The sequence below is a fragment of the Ursus americanus genome, chromosome 5 (assembly GCF_024610735.1).
Source record: "Ursus americanus isolate L20-20 chromosome 5, mUrsAme1.1.p, whole genome shotgun sequence".
NCBI lineage: Eukaryota > Metazoa > Chordata > Mammalia > Carnivora > Ursidae > Ursus > Ursus americanus.
The window spans coordinates 59,353,075-59,373,071 of NC_142131.1; the positions used below are offsets into that span (position 1 = coordinate 59,353,075).

Sequence of the window (19,997 nt, forward strand, 5' to 3'; positions counted from 1 at the left end):
TTGATAGCATTATTCACCTAGTAGAGGATCAGCTAACACCCCCATAAGCTGTGCTGGTGAGGCTGCTGCCCAACAAGTCCTCTTATACACCGCAGGTAGAAGTGTGAGTACGAATTCTTTAAAGGGCAATTAAACAACTGCGATACCTGGGAGGCTCAGTCGGTTAAGTATCTGCTTTCAGCTCAGGTCAGGTCATGATCCCAGGGTCCTGGGATGGAGTCCCGCATTGGGCTACTTACTCAGTGGGGAGCCTGCTTCTCCCTCTGCCTGCCACTCCCCCTGTTTGTGCTCTCTCTCAATCTGACAAATAAATAAAATCTTTGAAAAAAAAATTACAAATACACATATCCTTTGTTCTACCAATTGTACTTCTAGGAATTTAACCTATAAATCCTACAAACTTAGCACATAAGAGCAAAATCTTATCTGTTCAAGTTTATTGACAGCAAAATTTTTTTTTAATTTTTTACAATTAAAAAAAAAAAATTGGAGGAGCACACCTCAGTCAGTTTAAGCGTCTTGACTTTTTTTTTTTAAGATTTTATTTATTTATTTGACAGAGAGAGAGAGAGAGAGAGACAGCCAGCGAGAGAGGGAACACAAGCAGGGGGAGTGGGAGAGGAAGAAGCAGGCTCCCAGCAGAGCAGGGAGCCCGATGCAGGGCTCGATCCAAGGACCCTGGAATCATGCCCTGAGCCGAAGGCAGTAAGTGTCTTGACTCTTGACTTTGGCTCAGGTCATGATCTCAGGGTCCTCGGATGGAGCCCAATGTTGGGCTCTGTACTCAGCAGGGAGTAGACCAGAGATTCTCTTTCCCCCTCTCCCTCAGCCCCTCCCCCTGCTCGCATGCAGGCTCTCTCTCAAATAACAAATCTTTAAAAAAATAAAATACATATGTAAATTTTTAAAAAAGGAAGGAACCACAAGTCCAAAAAAACAGACTAGTTAAAGAGATTTCAGTACATGGATAAACTGGAATATTCTGCACCCGCTGAAAAGAACAAAGTCCTTCTTTACCACTAAGGAAGATATAGAAGATAAAAGGTCTAAAATTTATCAAAAGAAAAATGAAAGTAAAAAAGGATATATATACATATGTACTTGGGTATACAAAAATCTCTGGAAAGATGTGTAACCAAGTAATAAAACTCCTAACATCTGGGAAGAAAAAACTTCCTTCTAGGTAAGCAGAGGGTGTTGAAGTTTCCCATACACGCATTTGATTTCTGAACATGGGGGCTATTATTACTTTTCCCAAAAAATACAGTTTATGTTTTAACAATAACCAATTCATAAATAAGGTAAAACATACCCAGGCATAGGGGCTGGAGCCGGCGGCTATCCTTAGAAAGGCCTGATGAAAAGGTTAGCTCTTTCCCAGCATAGAGGAACTTAAATGATAAACAGGTCGCTAAATTGAAAGAAAAATTACCCTAAAGACAAGAATGGCTCTTGTCTAAACTGTTTGTACAACATAATTTATGCTACATGGCTACTTTCCTTCTGGGAGTCTAGAATTTGGTATGGGTTAGGCAGAAGGTGCCTATATGACGGACCTCCAATTAAAAACCCTGGACTCCTAGGCTCAGGCAGAAATTGCCTGGTATTCGGTATGTCGCGTGTTATCACAACTTGCTGCTAGAAGAATTAAGCGCATCCAGTATGACTCCCCTAGAAGGGGACTCTTGGAAGCTTGTACCTGGTTTCCTCCAGAAACTGCCCTTATACCCTTCCCTTTGTTGCCTCTGCTTTGTATCCTTTCATTGCAAGATATCTTAGCCATAGGTATGGCTATACAGTGAGTTCTAAAATTCTCCTAGCAAGTCACTGAAATTCAGTATAGTCATGAGGACCCCTAACACATAACTTAATACATCACCTTTTAACTTGATCTCAAAAGCTGGAAAAGCCACTCGGGCATTCTGCCATTGTACATAAATTTCACTTCTATACTGAGCATAACCGAGAATCAAAGTTAGGGCACTAGGTGGGGGAAATGGGGACAAATCTGAAAATACAATAGTTAGGGAATGACAGAAATGCATCTAAGAAACAGTGCCTGCACTGAATACGAGCTCTTAAGAAAAGGATCACTTTTATTCTTTGAATCCCCAGAATATAGCATACAACCATAATCTAATTCTTCCTGACCAATGTCAGTTCTACTTTTCTAGATAGCCAAGAACCAAGGAATCTATCAGACAACAGACTGCAGGATAACAGTCACCTAACAGCCCTTGCTTTGCAGATGAATACACCAATACGAAGACAAAAGAGAACACAGAACTAAAATATTAATATAACAACCGCAGAATGAGGAGACTCAGCTGCAAAGTCAATACATCCACCCAAATTTCAACAATTCCTAAGGACTCCATTGTCCCACAAGCATAAAGCTATAAAGAGCCAGGCTTCCATCTTATGGAAGGGATATGGAAAAGATAAGATTAGTCTACTGCTGCCCTGCCTTTAGTTCTAAGTACAGGGCAAGCAAAAAGAAGAAAATAACATTTCTAATTGTGAGTATTCAACTAATTCAACAAACAAGTGGCTATCACGTGCCAGGCACTATGTAAGGTGCTAAAAGGAATCCAGGGGGAAGTGGGCTTTGAGGTAAACCTTCAAATGGGAAAAACAGAGAAAGGCTGAGTAAAAACTAGGGGGCAGAAAAGAATACTCAAGAAAATGAAGACGTTGATAAATTCTTAAAATAATCTCCATAACTGAAGGCAAAAAGCAATGTTATTTCCAACTGACAACATTCTTTTCTCTGCTTCATCGCTTAAGTCCCCAGTAAAACACAGGGATCAAACTCACCGAAACAACACAGTCCACAACAGGCTTCTTAAGAACACTTTCTGCTGTCTCCTTCAGTTTGGACAAAAGCATGGCAGTCACTTGCTCCATAGTAAAATTTCGCTCTTCCTCCATATATTTCACCTGCAATAAAATAACAAAAGGATCTAGACTTATTCCAGTTTTTCATGACCTAAAAGCCTAAAATGAACAATGTCTAACACATCATCGATGGAACCTTATCTCAAAAAGGAACTGAAGAACACTAGTCTGGGAAGCAAAAACAACTTGAAGGTCACTTTTAGCTTTTTAACATGTTTATCAAACATGAATACCTGAAGATAAGGACCATTATGTAAACAGTATACTGTGACCACCAACAAAAGCTGAGATCACCTGTGCAGAAGCAAACTGGCAGAGCTCACCAGGGCCCACACTCTACCTCCGTGAAGTGGTCTGGTGGTGGACACTCTGTGACCTGGAATACTATGTGCGTTTTACTTTGTTTAGTGTGTTGACTTATGATCATTCCCGAAATCAGGATCCAATCTAGCCTGAGGTCATAGTTTTTGTTAGTTTGTTTACTGCTATAGGCCCAAGACTTAGGACAAACCGGACACAATAAATACTTGAATTAAACGATAAATGAATAAAGCTTCAAGATATCGTACCCTGCATAAAAGTGGGCAACTTGCATAAGGGCTACAAACTTGAAATGCTGAAAGAATGGCTAGGACAAGCCCCATTCCACATGCCCACAGTCCCCAAATACGATCCACACCTGAAAACTTAACTGTCTTCTTTCAGCTGTTGCTCCAAGTGAACCTGAACACCACCGTCTCCTAAACTCTTCGCTCCCCAGCCTAATCCTAATTTATTCTGGTTCACAATCTAGTAGTCCCTTACTTTACTGCACGACAAAGATGGGAAGGCACCCCTCCCGTGAGCCTCTTCTTCCCCGCTATCTGCTTAATTCTTAGTCTATTCCTCCACTCTTGTACTTGCATCCACTGTTTCCCGGATCTTCCCCGAGTCTCTTCCTCCTCTGGCTCTTGCAGTGCTTTAGACTGAATCTTCCAATACCTAATCCTGCTTCTTTCCTGACTATAAGTATCCTCCATCTACTCACCTCCTTTTTTTCCCTTTTTGCCTCCCCTGTACTCCAGATTTATCCATTACCAGCCATTCAAACTGTTCGGAGATTACTGCCACAGATATCTTAAGTAAACCCAGTCAGTGATCATTCTTTCATTATCAGAATTCTTTACTTCTGAATTCAGCTGAGTTCTCCATAGCACAACTCATTATCTTTTTCTCACAATTCTCATCATCTCTTGGGTTTTGAGCCTGATCCTACAATCCTGACTTCTCCAACTGCGCTCTCTCAAACACCAAATCTTCCCTTGCTAAACTCAGTTGCCTCTTTTGTAGGATCAGTTCACTGCATGCTTCACAAACTCTCCTAGATGTCCTCAAGATACCAAAGACTAAATTCCCTTTTCCCCAAAAGAACAACACCTCTTTCCAATGTAAGTACTACTGTCAAGCGTATGACCATACATCTGGCTAGTGACTTTAAAGTGTTAAGTTCTTTGGTTGGTATTCCAGAAGACGTTCACTAAAATCACACCAGGAAGACTGCTCCATCAGTAAACAACATAAGCAGCAACGGCAATGTTAACTTCAAACCACCACTACCCACCTGTCCAACCCATTTTAACAGTGCCACCTATTGCTCCCAATCAAAATCCAGATCATTCAAAAAAGGCCAAATGGTCTTTCCTACCAAAACCTTCTCCTAAACACATGTAAACATTTTCACTACAACTTGAATTCAGAATGGTACAGATATAAATTGACCTGATATAATAAAACACTGTATTTTAATCGTAAGGCATCACTTTGAGACCTTACCTTTATACCTGTTAATCCAGTGGGCAGTTGCACAATATCATATGCAAGGTTACATTTTTCTGCTTCCACAAATGGATCAGAGAATGCTCGGCCATGGAATCTTTTAAATCCTTGGACTGTGTTCTTTGCATTGGAAATTACCTAAAGACAAAGAATATCAGAATCAGAGTGAAAAGACTAAGAGCAATTAAATTAGGAAAAAAAAAAAAATTCAACAGCCTCAGATTAAACTAGCATCACTTTAACTCCACAAGGTTTCCTTCTGGGTTTCATTTTCCTCAGCACTACACCTTTCTGTATGATGCCTGCTCGCATGAGAAGTGAGGACCAACGGACTCGGATAGACCACAGTGGCCGGGATGGCACTACAGCCCAGCTTGTCCTACTTCTCTATGAAGATGGGTCGCTGTACATGTACGAAGGTATTCTTCTGTCCTTAAACTTCTAATTAACATTTACCTAAAATGCGCTTTAAGTTTTAAAAATTAAATTTTTACCATAATTTGTGATTCAAACCTTCCAGGAGTCAATTTGGCAATATCAATCAGAAATTCTAGTGAAAGAAACTTTACAGGAAAAAAAGAGGACAGTAAGTACATAATGATAACTGTAAAAAGACAGTGACCAAATATTTACAACAGCAGAAGACTGGAAACAGCCTGGATGGTCGATTAACAGGAGAATGGATAAACAGATGATATATTCATACAGTGGGTAACATTATTTCAGAAGGTTGGAAGACAAGTATCTATATGATATGATTTCACTTTTGGAGTGGGGGAAGCATTTAAATCCATAGAAAGAGCACAAAAGGTTATACGTTAAGATACTAACAGTGATGTTTGGATAAAGGTAGCACGTGTAACTTCCAAATTTCTTTTACTTTTGTATTTATAAGAACTGCAGAGCTCCTCTACATCATCTATGTTAGAAGGCACACAGAAGTCTTTTATAAAACTCCAAAATCAGGCCCTTCTTCAGTAGGCTGCCAAGCAGAAACTCAGTGTCACAATAACTATGTTATCCTAGAACTAGGCAGCTGGTTTAGTACAGTAACTGTTCTCAATAACGAGAGCAAGTTTAGAAACAAGAACTCACTGGAATTTTAGAAGGAAAGACATTTCAAACTAACTCCGTACTTGCTATCTACTGCTTCCTAACAAATCTTTTGACTTTTTGAAAATAAGATTATAAAACACCCAATGTAATTTAAAAATCAACGGGTTAAGCACTATTTTCTTAGGCTTTTTAAGCTGTTGTTTTTTTTTCCCCCAGTAATCTCTACACCCAAGATGGGGCTCAAACTCATAACCCCAAGATAAGAGTCACATGCTCTTCCAACTGGGCCAGCCAGGCACCCCTGGACTTTTATATCGTAGGCCCTGTCCAGTCCAGAAAAAAAAAAACATTTATTCATTCTACATGGTGCTCCAGGCTGAACCATAAAAAGGTCAAATATGCAACTCCTTAATTTTACAGCAACCTGAGACACTCAAAGCAACAGAACTCTTGGGGTTTTGCTGCTCTGGTTACTTAGAAACCAACAAATAATGTTAGGTTCCTGTTATAAATTATAAAATAAACACATAAAAGTCAAGTGTGCTTCTACAAGTATGCTTTCTTTCCTTGAGAACCTTGATTAACAAGATAAAATCTACAAACAACGGTGACTCTAAGTATGCCTAAGATAAAAACCCAAAGAGACAGACTTCAAGGAACATATAAAATACAGAGGAATAAGCAAGCTTTGCTTAAACAAGATCTGGACAAAATACATCCCAGGAGTTTGCACTAAATAAATTATACTGTTCATGCTATTTTATCTTTTTTTTTTTTTTTTAAAGTAGGGTCCACGTCCAGCATGGAGCCCAAAGCGGGGTTTGAACTCAGACCCTGAGATCAAGACCTCAGCCAGATCAAGAGTCAGAAGCTTAACCAACTAAGCCACCCAGGGCCCCCTATTCATGCTTTTTAAAAAGCTATTTGCTTCTCACTCAAGTACATGAGACTAGTGATCAGGCCTCTTTCTCAGCTGTTCACCCAGGGACTGTCGTATTAGGCATATAATGGGCACTGAAATAGTTGCTGAAGAGAAAGATGGACAAAGCAGAGAAATAAGTTATTTTAGGGGAAAAAAACAAAACTCTACCTGGCTTTTAGCTGCTGCTCCAATTGAACGATTCTTAGGACCAAAAGAAATGCAAGCCCTAGAAAAAAAAACATTTAAGCATCAAACCTTACTGCAACATTACATCCAACAGGATTACATCGCCACAGCAAGCAACTTTTCTGACTCTGAGCTAAAAAGCCACATATTGTAAAAGCACACAGGAAGTCTGTGATTTTGAACTCTCCACTGAGTAAAACTGTCCAAGAAAATGACTGGCCTCTTAGAATAATGGGAGTCCTGTCATTCAGATGTTGAAGCACAAGTCTGATGTGTTAACCATCTGTCTAGAATACTACAGGGTGGCAACCTAGCCAGTCTCCGCTATTCTCTTATTCTTCAAGTCTGGTGCTCAAAATCCCAATACAAAATAATGTACCCTCTTAATACCTCAATTAAATGCTCTTGCTTTTTCAAACAGCTTATAACCTGACCTAGAGAATAGTCTATAAACCAATAGAACTCGTCCTACTATATATTAGTAAAAATTTTTCCAGAACCAGCTTCCAAGAACTCACAATTTCTTTTTTTTAACTTTATTTTTCTTAGTAATCGGTACACCCAACCTGGGGCTCAAACTCACAATCCCAAGATCAAGAAGAGCCACATGCTCCTCCACCTGAGCCAGCCAGGCACCGAAAGTACTCAAAATTTCTGACAATGAACTTCATTCCCACTTATGAACACATTCTTCCAAATCACCAATTCATATACTGCCTGCTGTATTTTGTAGTTTGATGTATATCTGCAGCTTATTTTAGAAAGCAAAACTGAAACCTGCTCACAGGTATTACTACTTTAAAACACCATGTTTAAGCTTAAAAAGTCAGTTATATTGGAACTGATACTTTTGTTAGATGGCCCCTATGCTTCCCCATAGGTTTTTCATTCTAATTAATCCCTCTGGAACCCTGCCCCATTTTCCCTCTACTCTCACTTATTCGTCACCTCCCCTTCCCGTAGCTGCTTTCTTTCAAGCTAAAGATCAAATTCACCGCAAAGCACCCAAAAAATCCTAAAAGACAAAACTAAATCCTAAACAGAGATTATTTTCTCCTCAATCCAGTAAAACCTCTTCTTCCTACTTTGATAACAATGACTGCACAAATCGCTATGTGTATTATCTCATTAAATCTTCAGAAGCACCCCCCATCTTATCACTCTTTTATAGGAAAAGAAACTGAGTCCAAAAAGATTTTAGTAAGTAAATTTATCCAGCATCTCACAATCTGAAAGAAATGGAGTCAGGACTCTAGACCATTTCCCCACACTTTACACTCTAGCTTTGGCTCTCTCTATCTGCCCTAGACCCCTAGTTCTTCCAATCTGGAGTAAGTAAGTTCTGAAGCCATAATGCCTTGGTCCAAATCTGACATTAGATGATCTACTGAGAATTATTTTATTTAAATAAACTTACTAGCCCTGTGCAATCTGCCAGAATGCTGGGCCTCTCTGTGCCTCAGTGGCCCTTTCCACCCAATAGGGTAGGAACTCCTGTGAGCCAATCTCCCAAAGCAGTTGCAAGTAGCTCTGCACTGTATAAATATGGCATAGCCTGGGATATCATTAGATTTGCTCTGAACCCTGAACTCTGCAGGCCCAGAATGTGCTGGAGGTAGCCTCCGAGAAACACAGGTGGTCAAGCTTATTAGCTTTTCTGCATATATATATATACACCCCTAATTACTATTTTTTTTTAATATCCCCAGTACCAAATAAATGTCCCTCCTATCAAAGCTCATACTGCCATTTCGGAAACTGCCAAACACAATCTCATCCACTCCATTCACCCTCTCCGCTCCAAAAAGGCCTTCCAGCCTAAGCGTAATGATTGGTAAACTCACATCTTTTCTAAAAGCCACCAGATCCCACCAACACGTCAATCCCAACATAATTATAAGGCAACGTTATTTATCTTCCATTGTTTCCTGCAGCCCCTTCTTCAAACCTTCATCTCATCAAAACAACTGCTGGCTCTAACAATAAAAAACACTAATGTTCCCAAGTTTATTATATGTCCTTTTGGAAGGTTAATGTTCTACCTGGTAACTCTGAAGCAGTCTTATTTGTTGTAATTACCTTTCAAATAAAACCAATAACCGACAAATAAAGCCCAGATGCCTTACTGTGGAACTTAGGCCTCATACCATCCATCCCAACCCCAACCACACTTTCCACCTTCATCTCAGGCACACTGAACCAACCCGTTAGTCTTCCCATCTTCCTGCTTTGCTCAGACAACTTTTGCCACCTGAAACGCTCTGGTCCTTCTATATCTCACTCATTCTCCAACAGTATTACCCACTTTGTGAGGCCTTCCCAATGGCCCTCAAGTAAAACTCAAATCATTTTTATCTCTTAAAACTTATTAGAACTGGATACAGAATACCTCCATCTCAATGAATGTTCTATTGTACAGAGTGGTTCTAGGTAATATTCTCCCTTGAAGTCTGGTAACATTTTTACTTACTTTTAGTTACTTTCAAAATCTGCATCTGTCTTAACAGTAAGAATTGCTCTGTACAACTTGAAAAGCTAAATAAAAGTTTGTCTCAGTTTAAATTACAGCTGACCCTTGAACAACACTGATTTGAACTGTGGGGGTCCACTTATAACATGTATTTTTTATGATATGGTACTGTAAATGTACTTTCTCTTCCTTATTATCTTAACATTTTTTCTCTAGCTTACTTTATTATAAGAATATAGTACATAACACGTATAACATACAAAATGGGCTATTCAACGGTTTCTGTTATCTGTAAGGCTGCCAGTCAACAGTACGCTATTAAGTTTTTGGTTAGTCAAGTTACACACAGATTTTCGACTACACAGGGGATTGTCACCCATAACCCCCAAATTATTCAAGAGTCAACTGCATTCATCCTTTTTTGGCTCATATACACACACACTACGAACAGTTACCACTTCTTACAAAATAATCAAGTGTCAATACTGGAATGTCCATCTTCACCACACGATACAGCAGGCGAACAAGGCCTCAAACAAGGCTAACTCCTGCAAAGTATGGGGAAGGTCCACACTTTCCTTACCCTATTATAAGAAAACATCACTACAAAGCAACGCTCACATTCTTAAAAAAAAATTCTGTAATAGTAAGCCTATTGCACTGAAGAAAGAAATCCATTGTTTTTTCACTTTGCCATCAACTTTACTGATTTGAATACATGTACAGTAAAAGGAGCTCAGACTGTAGAATCAGTATGGGTCTGTCCAAATCCTTTCTCTGCCTTTCTAGCTGTGTGAATTCTCTGTTGCTTAATCTCTCTGAAATTCTATCTGCTCAACTCTAAAACAGGGAAAATTAGGGCATTGGCCTTAGCAGCTGAGGACAGTGGCAGAAGGCCACGGTGGCGGGAAGATGGCTCCTTCTCCTACCAAATGCAAAGATCACCCTGATGAGAAGTCCAAGGGTCATGCTAAAGAGAAAGGGATCCCCAAGGAGTGGAGCAAGGATGGTGACAGGGATAAAACTCAGAAGAAGTACAGTCCTTGCAAGGGTGGCAGCAGCACCAGGTCCCGGTGCAACTCTCCTTCCAGCACCAGCACAGGCTTGAGCAATGGCTCAAGCTCCTCTTCTGTGTCCAATTTCTGGGGATGTTCAGCATGTCCTACAGCTCCAATTCCAGCAGCTCCTCTAACTCAACCAGTACCTCTGGGTGTTGGCATGACAACAGGCGGTGTTCCCGCTCCAAATCCGAACCACCCAAAAGAGATGAAAAGGAAAGGAAAAACTGGAGTCCTTCCCCCGGCCAAAGTGTACATCAGGAGGCTCACTAGGAATGTGAGCAAGGACCACACATGGAGATACTCTCCACCTCTGGGAAAATTAATAGATTGACATGCTTCTAAAAGGCTGTCACCCATCTTTCTAAAAGGCTATGCATACATGGAGTCAGAAAATCCAGATGAAGCCGAGAAGGTGGTAAAGGACATGGATGAAGGACAAATCGATGGCCAGGAGATCACTACCACCACTGTGCTGGCTCCCTGGCCTACGTGGCCCCCCTCCCCATGGGAATTCAGCCCTCCCAGGAGAATGCTGCCACCACCCCCCACATGGCACCAGTCACCCCTGCAGATGAGATGATTGAGTTCCCTGAGGGGCAGTCCCCTGTGCACCAGGCAATGTCGCTCCCCTGGCTGCTGCTGCCACGGTAGCCACTCCAGCTCCAATTCCTCCCAATAAACAGAGCCACGGAAGCTCTGTGCCCGGTAACTTCTATCTCCTCCACTTCAATTTGGTCACTTTTCCAGCCAAAGGAAGATTGGTAAGAAACAAATTCCTCACTCAGGAAAGGCCCTCAAGAGAGTAACTGAGACTTACTCTGAAAAGTTCCAGCCGCAGGCGTGTTACTGGCTTGGGGTTGCGCCTGTAAAGATGCTCTCCAGTTTACTGGCTAGAAAGCTCCCACATTTTCCGTTTCTGAGAGAGTTAAATTTAGTGGCAAAGCCAGCAGGGACAAACAGGGTAGCAGTGTGGCCCCAGCCTGCGGGTAGGACTTTCATTTCCACAAATGACCGGGGGCTAGTCTGGTGGCCTGATCATGGCCTTGCTTGTTGGTCTGCAGAATGTCTCAGGAAAAGGAAAAAGTGTCTCAGGAAAATGCAGCTGCTGTTCCTGACAGTCTGGCCCAGCTCCCCTGCCCCCGTCCTCTTCCAACCTCTAGGATCAAACAGGCCGTGTTACCGAAAATGGTTCTATTTTTACATGTACTCATGCACACACCCCCACATCCCAGGTCTCCCTTTCTCTCTGAAATTGGTGAGCAAGTTGAGAGCCAGCTTTGCAGGGTCATCACCGACCCCTCTGTTGCAGCTGTTATTCATGGGGGTCTTGCAGGTTACCTTGAAAACATGAACACTGCTTTTTTGGCTTTTATTGTAGAGTCGGTACTATAATTTTTTTTGTTTTGAGTCTTATAAACTTCTAGCATTTTAGGCACTGTTGTGTTTAGACTCTGTTATGCAGACTGAAAGGACTGTGTTGAATAAATGGGGGATTTGAACACGGACTGGGAAAAAATAAAAATAAATAAAATGGGGGAAATCACAGCACCTACCTCATATGCCTGCTATAAAAATTAAAGGTGTTGATCAACTTTTTTTTTTTTTTAAGAGCAGGGTAGGAGCAGAGGAAGAGGGAGAGAGAATCTTAGGCAGGCTCCACGCCCAACACGGAGCCCAATGCAGTAATAATCGCTTTGTACATCTTGAAAAGCTAAATAAAAGTTTGTCTCAGTGCAAATTATAGCTCACAGCCCTAAGATCGTGACCTGAGGTGAAATCAAGAGTAGGACACTTAACCGACTGAGCCACCCAGGTGCCCCTGTGTTGATCCCCTTTTAAAGGGTTTATATCAGAGACTAGCACATCATAAATAATAAAATACTAGCCATTATTATTGCTCCACTGAAGATCTGGTTTGAGTTTCATACAAAAATATACCAACTAGTTTGCTATGAAAGTTCTGCTTCACCTTCTCAAACTATCCATTAAAATCTAGTCAGCCATCTTCAAAATCATCTACCCACGAGGAATAAAAATTCCTACTTCCATTCACAAAGAAAAACTGAATGAGGGTCAATACATCAAACAGCACAAATTGAAGGGTTTTTAAAAATAAAAGCTTACACAAAGAAACCTAATATTTAAATGTGAAGAAAGGCCAAAAGATGAAGTCAAAAATTAGAGCCTGTTTTAGAACCTAGTGTCCAGTGCTTTCTAGTTAGCATAAGCTCTTCGCAGAAAATTAGAAAACAAAAAGTATGACAAAGGAAAAAAACATTATCTTTAATTCCAAACCACCACGCCCACCATGGATGGCCACCATCAGCATTTAAGTAAATACTCCTACGCAATTCTAATAAATATAATAAATCCTTAAAAATAATAGTAAGCTAAATACCCTCAATTTCGTTTATCTCTCAACATACAATCTGAAAAATTTTTAGTGGCTGAATTATTCCATTAGGATTTTTACATGGAACAAGGACAGAACCAAATATTAAAAAAAAAAACTACTCCCCACTCTCCAGCAACTTCCAAAATTCACACATAGCCTGCATCCAATCTTTATCTATGGCAGGAAGCCTCTCTTTCAACCAAGCAGGTCAAGCTCCCCACACCTTTCATATGCCAGGCAACGTGCTTAGCAACCTACACTTGATTTTCCCAAATACTCAGAACTATTTTCCCAAATACAAAGAACTATTTTTGTCCAATTTTATAAATGAAGATCTAATTCAAGTCAAGTTAATGCATCCAGAAACGTAACTGGTAAATACAAGCATCCAAGATTCAAAATCAGGACTACCAGACTCCAGATCCCATATATACCTATTTTTGTACTGCCTAGCAAACCAATTATATTTATTCCTACTTCTATACCTTCACTTAGACCATACCAAACTTTTCATCCATGTATTTTAATCCTCTGTGCTCAAGTACCACCCCTGCCTTTCCTCATCACTCCACCCCCCAGGGATATAACCTCTCCTCTGCACTGACACTTTAAGTCTGTACTTAATAACCCATCCAAGACTTCTTATTCTATTTACCACTGCTTTCTATCATTCATATTTCCACCTAGAATGGTTACATCTCTAGACAACAGGAATCTTTACCTTACATTTCCTGTCTATGCCACACAATTCCAAGTCAATGCTGCTAAAAACGGACACTTGCTACCTGACATTACTTTTCCTCCACTCCCAAATACAGGTTGGTATTACAGGAATTTAATTCAAAGTAAGTTCAAGACTTCCCTGTTCTAATTGTTAAGGCCTAGAAATAATCATACTTTTAGGCCAGAGAGTAACACTACTCTCCCTTTCATGGGTAAGAGATACTACTGACCAAATATTTATGCACATTCTAATGGGATGTTATGCACAGCTGCAATCAACACAGATCCTTAAAAGGCACAGTTTCATGTTTATAGAAATGTGTAGAACTGCCCTCGGGATATTTAGAACAGCTGCTGCTCTAATTCTCTTTCTTAACCGATATAAGAAAATGAGTTTATCAGAGAACCCACAATAACGCTGAGACTGTCAAATAAAAGATTTAAGCAAAACTGGCATGGAAAAGATTACATCAGTCAGAGTATCCTCTGTTTACTGCCTTAGCCCTGAACTATAAAGTACCCCAAAAAACCGACATCAAACAGACCAAACTCCTCACACTTAATGATACAGTTCCTAAAGCACAGCAAATCCTCCAAGCAATAAGATTTGCATATTAAAAGCTATAAATTATGAACCCCTCAGGCAAACTAAAATAGTTTTCATTTTATTATCCCAACATATAGTCCATTAATGAGGAGGATTAATAAAAAAATACAAAAAGATAGTAACAGCAATACTAGAAAATAATTGGGCAATATTTACTGTGTCTGGCTTTATCCTAAACACTTTAGTTTTAGCTCATTATAATCTTCACAATGCCCAGTGAATCACTTATCTTCCTGTTATAAATTAACCCCTTAAATCTGTGTAAAGTATCCTGGCAACAGTACTTGAAGCACATAGAGCTGACCCTTGAACAATACAGGTTTGAGATGTGTAAGTCCACTTATGCTTATGATTTTTCAATACAATATAGTATAAATGTATTTCCTCTTATGATTTTAGTAACATTTTTTCTCTAGCTTACTTTAAAACACAGTATAGAATACATATGCAAAATGTGTTAATCAACCGCTTACATTATCAGTAAGGCTTCTGGTCAACAGCAGGCTACTAGTGGTTCAGTTTTTTGGAGTCAAAGGTTTTTATACACAGGTTTTCAACTGCAAAGAAGTGAGCGCTCCTAACCCCCATATTGATATACAGGGTCAACTGTATATTCTTTGCCCTAGCAAATTCACAACTGGAACTCTATCCAACAGAAATAAAAATATTAAAAAGTAAACTTAAGTATAAAAGACTACTGTTCAATTATTTATAATTACAAAAGTTAGAAATAACCTGTGTGAAAAAAAAATGTTACAGCCATAATAAAGAACATTACATTTAAGAAGGTAGATTCATATTTACTGACTCTGAAATAAGTCTAAAATATATGTGAAAGAAAACTTATAAAATATAGTATGATCCTATTTGTTTAAACATACCTAACCCCCCACCATGCATATCTGTAGAACTCTGAGGAAAAGGTACACAAGGATACACAGCAAACAGCAAATAATGAGGACAAGAAACTTCAGCACTTTAGTTTTTACTGTTACAACAAACAGGTATGTTAAGTCAAGAAAACAATGTTTTAATTTAGGACACCCAATTAAGAACTTAATGAAAAAGTTCCTGTCGCTTAGTCTACCAATTTTGTGTAGAAGATTGTATTTTAGCTCTTAAATTATTCTAAGGCATTACTTTCATAACTGCTACAATTAGACATATGAAGGAAAATGGTGTAAGCAATTTGAACTTTAGTTAACAAATCAACTTTCCTTTGAATCCAAGACTCAAGCTCCTACTGCTGTACTTAGCTCTACAACATGTAAAAACATTTACTTCATAGGAATACTTTTCTAGCACAAGTTAGGTATCAGATGTTAATCTTCCAGTTAACCAGAAAGTACGTACTTTCAGTTTTCTCTCTCAAAGGCAGCTAGTAATAGACAATTTCATCTCTTCGAATTCCTAATACACTGTTTTATTAGGAACTAAGTCCATGAAAATAGTAATATAAACAATTCACAAAAAGAAATTATTTCCTAAGTAATTCATTTCTACCCTATATTCTTTTTGGAAAGTATTGCCCAATTCTTCAGTAATGTTTGGCACTCCATTAACATTTTCAGTCCAAAGCTTTAAGGTTGTACCCTTTCTACTGTAATAATCCCACTAAATATAAAAATAGGTTTCTCATCTTATTCCTGTGATCAAATTCGTCAACATGGATGCCCCCAATTTAAACCTCCAAAGTTGATCTCAAAGCCGCCCACACTTCCCTCCCATGCTACTACACTAGTAGAGAACAACGTCAACTCCCACATGGACTAAATACTGCCATAACCTAAGTAACACCCTGATTCTTCTCTTCCCCTTCTCAGATAAATCCATTCACCATGAAAAAAGCCAATCATATTTTTAAAATTTAAACTGGATCAACTACCACAGCGCCTAAGTAAAAATCCTTAACATGATTTACAAAGTCCTGCCTAATTCCTCTCCAGTCCACCTCACACCATTCTTGCAAGTGGCTCAGGAGTAGTTATGATCTTCTCAGTTAGCCAAGTGTGCCAAGCTCTTCTGAATGCCTCAGGTTTTCCTCACTTGCTGTTCCTTCTGCCTTAATCAGCTCTTCCTTAGACCCAACCACCACCTCCACGTAAATTTCTCCTCATCCTCCAGGTCTGAACTTAAATGGTACTTCTTTAAGAACACCTTTCATCTCCATGGTACATCTAATTTAAATTAGTCCCCAGTCATCGTATTCTGTACTTTCCCATCTGGACTTTACCAGTTAGTAATAACATGTTTGTTTAGCATCTGGCTTTTTTTCTACTACCCATGTCCATAATGGCAGGATCTTTTTTATTTGTTCAGAGTACACCTCCGGTGCTTACCACAATGGCTGGCATATTGGAGGCACTCAGTAGCGGCTAAAATAAAGAAAGCCTGTATTTGGTGAAAAGTAAGGGTCTCTTCTGGACAAGAGTCAACCAGATTCTCAAAAACTGAATCCAAATAGTGTTACAGCCACAGTTTGAAATGAGGTACTTCCATCGCAGCTAACCCTCCAGAAACTGAATCTCATTTCCACTATGACACTAAAGCAAACCCACATCACAATCTCTGTATACCTGAAACAAAAATCCACTATTTTGTAACTACTATAAAAATCAAAATTTCCATTCCCATCTCCTACTTAGGGACTCTAAGAAAGAAATTTAAGCTAATCAAAATCATAGTTCAAAAATTACTTCGATGTATGGTATCCCTAGAAGTTTCTGGAAAATATAAAATATGGGAAAAACATAAAAAGAAAATCACTTAAAGTATTTAAACAGTACTGTCTTATCACAAGTACATATATCTGGTCACCCACCACCTAGTCACTGAGGCAAACTTAATTCCAATTTGAAAAGATTAATCTTTTTTTTTTAATGGAATTCATGGTAAAACTGGTGCAGCTGCTGTTTGTCAAAAAAAAAAAAAAACAACAACAACAAAAAAAAAACCCTGGAACATAACAGAAAGAAAAGACAGGAATACTGTTAGTTCCAATATCGGGAATCCTCTTCCCTTTGGATGTAAATTATGTTCAAATCTAGGCAGGAAAGGACCAAAAAGTTAAATGCCTGACTCAGTGCACCATCCTTTTTGATTTCTTGGGGAAGACTATCTTTACAAATGAAGAAAACTTGGATCTGGAGAGAAGGACAATATCATATGGAAAATTAATGCTTAAATACTCAAAAACAAACGTCAAAGCTTTAAAAAAAAAAAACTTAGTATGCACTACCTTCTCTGGAATTACAAATTAGAACATAAAACCCACTATTAAAAACTATAAGTATAGGAGTATGCTAATGAGTACAGGATTTCTTTTGGACTGAGAAAAATGTTTTTAAATTGATTGTGGGGCATAGTTGCAGTTCTGTACTACACTAAAAACAATCCAACTGTACCCTTTAAATGGGTTAACTGTACATTATGTGAATTAAATCTCAATAAAATTATAACCTAATTGAGAAAGGGACATCAAACCACGTTTTATGATCAGAGATGGATTTTCAAGGAAGCGCTTGGTCTAGGTCTAAAACAAGGGGCAGAAATTTTACAAGTGGAAGGGAAATGTTTTGAGTCTCTGGGCAGCAAAGATCACTGGAGGGAGCAATCCAGTTTGACTACCCAAGTGCGGGTAGGGTGACCAAAGTTAGGGGGGGAAATGGGCCTTGGAACAGAAGCCCTTTTAGAGCCACGTAGCACATAATAAGAGAACCTAGAAAATAATAAGCTTCTTAAAAGATTTTGCCCCAAAAAAGGATAATGGATTGAAAAGTACCTCTATAGTCAAAAAGCAGACTACCCAAGGAAAGACCTGAGTGAGTCATGATTTTTTAGAGCCGTGTCTATACTGGTCCCTTCACTTACTATAGGTTCTAGAAGTCAAAGTGAGCCCCTGAGTCATTCATTAACAATTGCGGCCAACACCCTGATTGGAATGTATTAACTGTGAAAGTGGAACGCTGTTAGGTGTGGACGCGCAGAGAATGAAAGCAGAGAATGACCCAACACAGTTCGACATACTGAAACGATGTGAAAAACCAACGTGAACGCAAAGGTATCAAGAAGACACTGACTTATTAAGTACTTTTCTGGTAGCTGTGCCTTCCGTGAGGAGCCCGAGCTTCTCGTGCTCCGGCTCCCTCTCTTCCGGGTGCTGCCCCGCCCCCACTCACGTGGGATTCTGGCCGCTCCATCTTCACACCGCCGGCAAACGCCAAAACCCTGAACTGTTATTAGGCGCCTACTGTGTGCAAAGCTCTAAACTCTGTGGTAGGCTGAAGAAACGGCAGTATGCCCTGGGTCGGACTCTGCCTCCAAAAGAACTCGGTCCACTATACATCCCAGGCCTGCCTACCCATGCCCTCCGCTGGGACGGGTACCAGCTCAGAGCCTACACTCAACCGGCAGGCCCCCGGGAAAAGGCCTCACCCCTGGCGCAGACCCTTATGGCGAGTCGCGGCCACAAGCGACTTGACACACAGAGGGGGGTCCTTACCCACCGGGCCCTCGGTTCGAAACCGAGGTGACTCCCCGGCTCGCGTTCCCAAAGCTTTGAGGGTCGCAGACCAGAGCAAGCGCTACCTCCCCACCCCCTGTGCACGCGGCCGGACTGGCCCACACTCACGGCGTGCAGCGGTCGCTGTACTCATTAGCGATCGTCTCGATGCCGCCGGCGCGGGCCACAGCGACGTAGCAGCTCTGGAAGCCCAGGTCTATGCCCACCACCGACATGGCGCCGGCTACAGTTCGGGCTCGAGCCCAGGTCCGGCCGGCGAAACAGGACACGGACCCCGGTGGGGCTGGCGCGCGGAGTGCGGGCCGCGTGTGCCGGGGGGCCGGGGCTAGCGGGGGACGTGAAGGAGTCCTCGCGGGCGCCTAAGTCCCTGGGAAGGGAGCGGCAGCGGAGAGCGCTGCTCAGGCCGGCTCCGGCTCAGCGGCCGCAGAGGAGGCGCCGGTAGCGGGGGCGGAGAAGATCTCGAAAGATCTCGTCGCGACGAGAGTAAAGCTGTAGCGCGAGAACTGCGAAGGAAAGGAATGTTCTCGCGAGACCCCGGCTCAGACGCTTCTCCTCCTGAGGTTCCGCCCCCAATTACGACAAGCGTACGTCACGTCCAGGCAAGAGAACCTCGGAAGGGACTCAGCGGCTGAGAGGTGGTTGGGAGGTCAACTGAGCCTGCGCACGGAACCCGCCGCAGCGACTCCCCAAGGCGGCAAAAAGCAGTGGGGCGCCTCCCCTTCCAAAAGAAAGTAGGAGGGCCGGCTTGAGGCAAAATACCGAAAAGGCGCCGTTGGCCCACTTCCGCCGTTTTTCTTTATCAAAGAAACTTCCGGTGATGGGACCTCTTGCGCCCCACTTTGTGTTGCGCTCCCAAAATGGAAGCGCAAGCTAATCTTCAAAGTCCAGAGAGCCCTCCCTTCTGGTTCCTACGGGGTAGGTCCGCCGGTAGAGGACAAGGCCGCTCTTGGAATGTGGCCCTGAGGAGGGCCTCAGGTAGGGGCTCTGACGAAGTCCAAGACAGCGCCCTCTCCGGCGGAGGGCAGGAATCTTCTCAGTCCCACCGCCGTGGTTTTTTTCACTCAGCCTTGCCTCACCGTTCTCTAAGCCGCACGCGTCCTTAGAGCCCACGGAGGGGCCAACATGACTTAAACCTTGAAATCCCCAACACGTTCCAAGCACCTGTCCTGAGCTGAATGTAACTGGCCAGTAAGTGACAGGATTACTCGAGGCTAGTGAATCTTAAACTTCAGGGCCCCTCACGTCCAGAGTGTTCCAGGAGCAAACTGGAAGCCAGCTTGCCATCGGAAAGCAACTCTATACAATAAGAATTTCTGATAAATTGATTGAAGAGGTCTCAGTG

At 41.2% G+C, this 19,997-nt stretch overlaps 1 protein-coding gene and 1 pseudogene across 2 annotated transcripts in view; one reads left to right on the forward strand and one right to left on the reverse strand.

The window, feature by feature from the left end:
* Window positions 1–19,997, reverse strand: part of HSPA4 (heat shock protein family A (Hsp70) member 4) — a 65,269-nt gene that overhangs the window by 25,859 nt on the left and 19,413 nt on the right. The window contains exons 1-4 of one of the 2 annotated variants that reach the window (XM_045794708.2): window positions 18,764–19,119; window positions 6,860–6,917; window positions 4,711–4,851; window positions 2,818–2,940 (exon numbers count right to left, since the gene is read on the reverse strand). In XM_045794708.2, the coding sequence (XP_045650664.1) occupies window positions 2,818–2,940; window positions 4,711–4,851; window positions 6,860–6,917; window positions 18,764–18,870 (429 nt within the window). In that variant the 5' untranslated portion in view covers window positions 18,871–19,119. Of the gene's footprint in view, window positions 1–2,817; window positions 2,941–4,710; window positions 4,852–6,859; window positions 6,918–18,763; window positions 19,120–19,997 lie in introns of those variants that run through there. The other variant, XM_087862283.1, reaches the window with a different exon arrangement.
* On the forward strand, window positions 10,260–11,134 carry LOC123790355 (uncharacterized; annotated as a pseudogene).